Source organism: Nicotiana attenuata, unplaced genomic scaffold (genome assembly GCF_001879085.1).
Source record: "Nicotiana attenuata strain UT unplaced genomic scaffold, NIATTr2, whole genome shotgun sequence".
Taxonomy (NCBI): Eukaryota; Viridiplantae; Streptophyta; class Magnoliopsida; order Solanales; family Solanaceae; genus Nicotiana; species Nicotiana attenuata.
Genome location: NW_017674508.1, coordinates 73,664 through 82,404, shown reverse-complemented (window position 1 = coordinate 82,404; position 8,741 = coordinate 73,664). Strand labels below are relative to the sequence as shown.

The window sequence follows — 8,741 nt, the reverse complement described above, 5'->3', positions numbered from 1 at the left end:
ACATCTTAACCCTAGATTATATGTAGAAACCCGAACTTTGCTCTGATACCAATTGTTGCGGAATATCGTGGGTTAACTAGCACACAATCACGCATAAAACAAATAGAGAAGAAAAATCAACACAAGGATTTAACGAGGTTCGGCTAAGCCTAATTCTCGGGGCAAAAGCAGAGAGAGTTTTTCACTATAAATGAGAAGAAAAGCACAATACAATCTTTAGAATCCCCAACTACAACCCCTATATATAGATTCCAAAAGGTTCCAAACGAATAAGAGAAAGGTTTCCCAATTTGACAAGTACTATAGGTTTTCCTTTCCCAAATCTATTAGGACAATGAGTTTTCTTAAACCTATAGGGACTATGAATTTCCTAAAATATAAGGAATTAATTCAAGCCACAAATAACAATTTTCAATTAGTGTCATAATTATTTTTTGAATCAGTAAGTAGTGTCATTAAGTTATTATCACTAATTTCCAAAACTAATTGTATTGATACCTTCATTAGAAATAGTATTAGATATTCAAAAGTTTTATTAGACTTTTAAAATTATAAATTTTCTCATTTCATTTCTTAAAATATACTTATTTTACACTTCAAAATTTTAAAAATAAAATACAAAATGTTTTACAAGATTATTTTCCTATATTCAAACTGTAACGAAGTTATGTTGAACAATTTCCTCCTTCCTCACTTCTATGCGTTCCTCCACAATTTGTAGGGCACTCCCTCGAAAAATGATGCATATAGATAAAAAAATAAAAAAATATGTGTATATAATTGAGAAAAGAAGGGTAGTTTGGTGCACCAGAAATCTTATGTTTATGCAGAGTTCGAAGAAGGACTGTAACCAATAAACGTGAGAAGTGCTTTTTTTCAAAAGTGTTTTTCTCAAAAGTACTTTTGGTGAGAACCAGTTTGTGTTTGGCTAATTAGTTTGAAAAGCACTTCTGAGTAGCATTTAGTGTTTGGCCAAGCTTTAAAAAACTGTTTCTAAGTGTATTTTTCTCAAAAGTGCTTCTCAAAATAGTGCTTTTGGAGAGAAGCTACTTTTTTCTGCTTCTCCAAAACTGCTTCTGCTTCTTCTTAAAAGCACTTTTTTTTTCCTTCCAAAAGCTTGGCCAAACACCTCAATTTTTGCCAAAAGTGCTTTTGGCAAAAAAAAAAAAAAAAAACACTTTTGGCCAAAAAGAAGCTTGGCCAAACAGGCTATTAGATAGTCTACTTTTTTTTTTTAACTGTGGTTTCCGGCATCGCTTTGCGAACCCGACTAGCTGTATCCACCGGGACCCGCTGTTTCAATGCGTGCACCACGGTTAGTTCCACAGGGCTCTGGTGACGCAGCCGGTTTGTAATGCCTCCAGTGGCCCTGCGGGGGCTCGAACTGGCGACCTGAAGGACTTTGTCCTCAGGCCTTTACCAATTGAGCTACCCCTCAAGGTTTTTAGATAGTCTACTTTAGTGCACGCAATAATGAATGCTTCCACAACCCACTTAACCTATAGGTCACACGATAATGGATACGGAAGCGTGTATATATAAATGACTTTTAAATAAAAGTAAAAGCAACAAATGAAAAAAAAGAATAATTAGAAGGACAGGCGGTTACGTGAGAGGGGGAAGTTTGACATTTTAGGACAAGTTACAGGGCTAAAGTAGTCATTAAATCAATTAGGGTTAATTGCGTTCGCCTCCCTCAAGTACAAAACTACATCCGATTCAGAGCCACAAAGTTGAATCTCTCTCTTCGCGCCCCTCCCTCTTTCTCTCATCTTCAACTTTACCCTAATTTCTTCAATTCTTCAAAAATTTGCTGCAAATATTGCCTCTTCTTCCTACATCATCAGAAAGGTACTATTATCTACTTTTCCTCAATTGCCCCAAAGATTTGATTATTTGCACATTCTCCACCCATGAATTTTCTTCAATTCTATTTCGACATGTACGAGGTTTTTCGAACCCCATGTTTTTTTTTTCTTCTTCTTCTTCTTCTTCTTTACAAGTGTCTCTCTCATGTTTTAAGCTCTTACGTGTTTTTATTTTCATGTGTGTTCCATATTTATTGACTTATTTGTTGCTAGCTATAAATTTGTGTTGTTTAATTGTGCCCTGGATAAAGCTTTGATTTTATTATTTGAATTGGGAATGTAGATTGATTTTCATGGTCCATTTGAACTTATTTATACAGATGATTGATATAGCTAATACCAACTTTGTTGTTGTAATTAAAGTCTTGTCTTTTTTTTTTTTTGCTTCCCTTTTTTGCTGTTTTTGAATTAGTTGAGTTTGTTCCTAGCTTTGAATTTTCATTGTTTAATTATGCATGTGATAAAGATTTGAGCTTTTTCCTTGAATCGGGAATGCAGGTTGATTTTCATGGTACAATGAAACTTATTGTTATGTATGATTCATATCAATAATGCGAACATTATTATTGTAACTAAATTCTTGCTTTTTGAGTTTATGTTGTGTGCACTGACGGTGAAAAAATGATTTATATACTTATGTCACATAAAAGGTAAATCTATGTAATAAGATTAATTGGTAATGTAGATAAATCGTTTGTAATAAATGTTATTGAATGATGGTTTAAAAGAATCGTTATGACCGTCGGTGTATATAACTTAAATCCACCTTTTTTTTGCAGTTTTTGAATTGGTTGAGGATTTTGTGCTGGCCTAGTGATGGCTTCTAAGAAAATAATTGCAATATGTCAATCTGGAGGAGAGTTTGTGACAAACAATGAGGATGGAACTTTGACGTATACAGGTGGAGAGGCTTATGCTTTGGACATTGATGACCAGACAGTTTTGGCTGACTTTAAGAAAGAAGTAGCAGAGAACTTTCAGTTTGCTACTGAAGGAATGACAATAAAATATTTTCTTCCTGGGAATAAGAAGACTCTCATTACTATATCTAAAGATAAGGACCTCAAACGTATGATTAATTTCTTCAAGGATGCTGATCAAGTTGAGATTTTTGTAATTTATGATGAAGCTGTTGTGAGAAATGTGCCCAATGTCTCTGCCAGTAGGTACGTATTTCTCTTCTGTTTTAGTTCAGTTTATTTGTTTTTTTAAACTCATATGATGTAGACAAAAGAGGTCTGAATGGAGTGCAATGTATGTCGAGAATTGGTATAATCGGCTCAACCAGTTTGGGATTGAGGTGTAATAGTTGTACTCGGTGGCAGAGCCAGAAATTTTAACACCGGTTATTCAAGAAAAATGCAAACTTGCACAGTGAGTGAATACACTTAACTATCAAGGTATTCAGCAATTCATATGTAAATACACTCAAACCTCTTTATAATGATCATCGTTTGCCCCGACATTTTTTGGCTGCTATAGTGTAATGCTATTGAAGGGACCTTGAAGCAACTGCAAAGTTGTCTCCGTGTGACCTATTGGTCACGGGTTCAAGCCGTGGAAGCAACCACTAATGCTTGCATTAGGGTAGGCGGTCTACATCACATCCTTTGGGGTGCGACCCTTCTCCGGACCTTGCGTGAACGCGGGATGCCTTGTGCACGGGGCTGCCCTTTTTGTAGTGTAATGCTATTTTAGTTAATACATAGTATAAGATAACATGAAAAATCAGTTCCAAAAAAACTTGGCCGTTAAAGTGAAATGTTGTTATAAAGGATGATTGTTATAGAGAAATCTGACAGTATATACCAAAAGGATTTTTTTTTACCCTATTTGTGTATAATTTTGCGACGAAGAGGATTCAGTTGAACCCCCTAGATCTGCCACTAGTTTTACTCAAGTGGCATGAATGGAAATGCTTCATTGAATCTTTGCATGGAAAGTTTCTGTTATGTAGTTATTTTGGTGGTGTTTTGTACAGAATTTATTCTAAGTGCTTTGTTATGCTGATTCTTTTAGATGTGAATGAGTTTGAAATGTATGCTTTCTCTTATTGGATTCTTAAAATGTTAATGGTTTGCTTGCTTGTGCAGGTCGACAACTGCGTCAGAGGCAGCGCTTACTCCTCCCACCCCTGTGGATATGATCCATTGTGATGATCTGCTTGGTGCTAATGCTTCCATTGACACAACTCCCCTGTGTTCCTATCCCGGCAACAATGAGGAGAACATGGAGAAGCATCGCAGAGCAGCTTCGCAATGGGAGAACACAATAACTGGTGCGGGTCAAAGGTTCAATAGTTTTGCTGAATTTCGTGAAGCTCTGCATAAATACTCAATTGCCCATGGATTTACTTATAGGTATAAGAAAAATGATAGTCGCAGGGTAACCGCTAAATGCAAGGCTGAAGGTTGTTCTTGGTGCATATATGCGTCAAGGTTGCCTACGACTCAGCTAATATGCATTAAGAAAATGAATGCGAAGCATACATGTGATGGAGCTGCTGTTAAAGCTGGGTACCGATCAACGAGAGGATGGATGGGTAGTATAATAAAGGAAAAGTTGAAGGTCGCTCCGAACTACAAGCCCAAGGATATAGCAAAAGATATTGAGCGTGAATATGGCATTCAATTGAACTATTCTCAGGCAAGGCGTGCAAAAGAGAAGGCAAGGGAGCAGCTTCAGGGTTCTTTCAAAGAGGCATACAGTCAATTACCCTTATTCTGTGAGAAAATTAGAGAAACTAATCCTGGTAGTGTTGCTACAATTGCTACTAAGGAGGACTCGAGTTTCCATCGTCTGTTTATTGCCTTTCATGCCTCAATATCTGGTTTTCAACAAGGTTGCCGCCCTCTTCTTTTCCTGGACAGCATTCTTCTCTATGCAAAGTATCAAGGAACACTTTTGGCGGCCGTAGGTGTAGATGGAAATGATGGCGTTTTTCCAGTGGCCTTCGCAGTTATAGATGAAGAGACTGGCGACAACTGGCATTGGTTTCTTTCAGAGCTTAAATCTGTTGTCCCAACATCCTGTCCAATAACTTTTGTTTCTGATTCCCAAAGAGGTATAAGAGAATCATTGCAAAATGTGTTTGGTGAGCAGTATTACCATGGCTTTTGTCTGCGTTATCTTGCTGAAAAACTTAATAATGATTTAAAAGGGCAGTTTTCACATGAAGCCAGGCGCCTTATGATCCAAGATTTATACGCTGCCGCTTGTGCCTCAAAGCGTGAGTCTTTCGACCGGTGTGTTGAGAATTTGAAAGCTATCTCACCCGAAGTTTACAATTGGGTCAATAGAAGTGAGCCTGAACACTGGGCAAATGCATTTTTTGGAGGGGCAAGGTATGGCCACTTGACATCCAACATCAGCCAGCTTTTTTATGATTGGGTAGCGGAGGTGAACGAGCTGCCAATAACTCAAATGGTTGATGCATTACGAGGTAAAATAATGGAATTGATCTATACTAGGCGTGTTGGTTCCAGTCAGTGGGTTATGCCATTGACCCCTGTGATGGAACAAAAACTTCAAAGTGAAACGTCACGAGCAAGGTTGCTTCAAGTGTTACCCTCACACGGGAGCACATTTGAAGTGCGCGGTGAATCTGCTGAAGTAGTTGATGTTGATCAGTGGGATTGTAGTTGCAGAGAGTGGCAGCTTAACGGGTTGCCATGTTGCCATGCTATTGCTGTTTTTGAATGCCTAGGGAGGAGCCCCTATGATCATTGCTCCAGATACTTCTCAACTGAGACTTACCATGTAACATATGCCGAATCAATTAACCCCATACCTAATCTCGAAAAACCAATAAAAGGTGAACCCGATATGGACCATGTGGCCATTGTTGTTACTCCTCCACCAACAAAACGTCCACCTGGCCGACCAAAGATGAAAAAGGTGGACACTTTTGACATAGTCAAACGTCAGATGCAGTGTAGCAAGTGTAAGGGTCTGGGCCACAATAAGAAGACATGCGGGTAGGTGCTCTGCCTCTATTCTCTGATTATGGAACTGAAAAACATGCTTCTTTCAATCAGTAAAATATATTCTAGTATAGCTGTTAGTCTTGCTGATCAAATATATTCTCTCTTGTATTCATATATTATCTTTGCCTCATCTCTAGCACTTTGATTTCCTTGACGTGCGATTTCTTCCCAAATCCTTATTAAAAAGCTCATTGACTGGGAAATACTTATCATACTATAGAAACACATGAAAGTGTGTAAAAATTTAGTACATTCTCATAAATGCACAGCACTTAATTTAGTATTTTAACACATAGGTTTGAAGAGCTGAAGCATCCCGTACAGAAGTTTTTGTTACGAAGCATGAAATAATATTTCGCTTTATTTCTGTTATATGTGCTTGTTTGCCCTAGACCCTAGTCATGTTATGGAATCCGATTTTACTGTGTGCACGACTACTGGTGTCACTGGCTGAACTGTACTTTTGTCATCTGGAAACAGGAAGGTGAATAATATCGATGAATCGGACCCTCTGCTACTCACAGGATTGGTAACTGGAGAACTTGAAGGGAATGCAGGATCCTTGGTCTCATCTTCTCCAATGTAGTTAGAACTGGTATATTTAGGTACATTTGATAGATATCCTTTGGGACAAAAGTTGATAGAATGATTTTTGGTAGGTAGCATGGTGATTTTTATTTTTTTTTAATTGTAGTTGGTTTTGTTAGTTAGAATTTTTCGTTTATGAAGTTGTGCTCGTAAATTAATTATGAGAAAGCTTATCCACACCCGATGTTCTTTTACATACGTTTTTATCACTTAATCACAGTAATGTATATTTTTTTAGCTCAAAAATTATTAATTAACTTTTTTAAAGTAATATGGTTTGGTGTAAATACCGGATATTGCATTACTAGCATGGAAATTTCATGAACCCAAAAAAGTCGTTAGGGCTAGGTTTAGAGCTTATGCATGAAACATAGTGAAAATTTATAGCTCCGAAAAAAAATAGCTTTGATGAAGAAATTTAAATATAAATTGAAGAAGGAGAAGATAGTCATGCTTGTCAAATATTCCCTCCGGTCCACTTTAATTGGTTTTTTGGCTCTTTTCGCACATGTTAAGAAATTCACCTTTTAACATTAATTAACAATAAAATTGACAATATTAATCTTAATTTGCTCATTGAAAATATAACAAAGTACTCCTAGGTTCTTTACTCTAAGGACAACTTTGAAAAGAAGAAGTTAATTACTTCTTGATATCTTGAAAAAATTAAATATTGCGGATCACAAAGAAAAAAATCACTTAAAGTGGACAGGAGGGAGCAACAAAAAGGTAAAGTCGTCTTCTGATTTTTACTTGGCCAAAATTTACATGGGAAATCCTTGAGTTATATCAATTAATTCTCCATTTAATGTTGGGATCTCTAAGGGAATAACCCTAGCATATTTCCTATTATTATGAACTAGTAGTCGTACCCGTGCGATGCGCGGTCAGTATTAAACAATATTAGTAAAATTAAATCCTAATCAGACTTGTTTGAACATTAGATCGCATTACTTTAATAAATTTAAATTATCATCTTATTTGTCAATACGATATACCCAATAATAAAATCTCTATTAAACTAAAAAGACTTATATAGTTATTGAAGAACTTTTTTGTTTTATACTTTTCTTTATTATATTGTCCAATGTTTAGTAATTACATATAGTTAATAAAAATATTTATTAGCATGTTACTTTGTTTAATATTTTGGTCTGATCGTTTTTTTTTTTGTAATATGAGAGAAGATATATATTTTATTAATCTTAAAAAAAATTAATTTAAATTTTATTTTGTTGTTCTCGATAATATTATCTGAATTTTAATGAATAAAGTATCTATTAAATTAAAGGGACTTATATAGTCATCGAATAATTTTTTTGTTATGTATTTTTCTTTATTATATTATCCAATATTTAGTATGATTGCATTGTTAATATAATTGACTATATAAAATCCATCAATTACTTAATATTGTTAAATTGGCATATGAATTATTAATAAATTTACCAATTTTGTATAATAACTACTCCCATATATATATTTTGAATTTTTCATTATGAAATTATGAGTTCTATTTATAACTAAATTTTCCTACATGAGAAATTTATTTAGTATATGTATTTTTACGGTATCATTTGATTTATTTATTTTTTTAGTATTCTTCATTTATGAATAATTATTTATTACGATTTTAGTTATGTGTGTATGTACAACTTTTCTCATAAAAATTATAATTATGTTTATAAGTATTATATATATATATATATATATATTTGTTCTTTGGTTGTCTAATTGTATTATCCATTATTTAATTTTGTTAAATTGACATATGGCTTATTAATAAAAAACCAATTTAGTATAATAACTACTCCCATATACACACACACACACTACTACAACTATATTAGGAAGAAATTACTCTCCAATTTAAATTGGTAGTTTTTTATTTTTTGTAATTTTTGTTTTTTATTGTAAAATAATTTTAAAACTCCTATTTGAATGAGTAGAATATTTTTTTTTTGTATTTTTATTTTTTATTGATAATTATAAGATATCTATATTTATTAATTCAAGTAGTATAACCAATTAATTCAAAATTTAAAATTCAATAAAAAGTTAGTTAGAAAAGTAGTTTATTTTGTCTTAACAATGCCACTTGGCTTTTTGTGGTTAAGACACTTGTCTTAATGTAGTGGTTTTGCTTCTCCTATTCTATATAGATAGATTAGTCATAAATCTCGTCTCATTAGTTTATGGGATCTTTACCAGAAATAGTCGGTCATATTCATTATTTACTTTTTCCTAGCTATATACATACTCTATACATTTATTATACACACATAATACATAAATTATG

The 8,741-nt window shown here is 34.2% G+C and overlaps 1 protein-coding gene across 3 annotated transcripts; it reads left to right on the top strand.

The window, feature by feature from the left end:
- The first annotated feature begins 1,732 nt into the window (after positions 1-1,732).
- LOC109218793 lies at positions 1,733-6,619 on the top strand. 3 transcript variants are annotated; one of them, XM_019383177.1, is made up of 4 exons: positions 1,733-1,851; positions 2,648-3,034; positions 3,962-5,845; positions 6,335-6,619. In XM_019383177.1, exons 2-4 carry the CDS (start codon positions 2,685-2,687, stop codon positions 6,438-6,440), a joined length of 2,340 nt encoding a protein of 779 aa, XP_019238722.1. In that variant the 5' UTR covers positions 1,733-1,851; positions 2,648-2,684; the 3' UTR covers positions 6,441-6,619. The 3 variants fall into 3 exon arrangements, with proteins under 3 accessions (XP_019238722.1, XP_019238723.1, XP_019238724.1); XM_019383178.1 differs by lacking the exon at positions 1,733-1,851 and adding an exon at positions 1,861-1,942; XM_019383179.1 differs by lacking the exons at positions 1,733-1,851; positions 2,648-3,034 and adding an exon at positions 3,046-3,268.
- The last annotated feature ends 2,122 nt before the right edge of the window (positions 6,620-8,741 follow it).

Excerpts from the sequence above, each read along its gene's own strand:
- LOC109218793 (XM_019383177.1), top strand. The coding sequence starts at position 2,685 with ATGGCTTCTAAGAAAATAATTGCAATATGTCAATCTGGAGGAGAGTTT. Across the intron at positions 3,035-3,961 it reads CCCAATGTCTCTGCCAGTAG|GTCGACAACTGCGTCAGAGG; the intron begins GTACGTATTTCT and ends TTGCTTGTGCAG. Across the intron at positions 5,846-6,334 it reads CACAATAAGAAGACATGCGG|GAAGGTGAATAATATCGATG; the intron begins GTAGGTGCTCTG and ends ATCTGGAAACAG.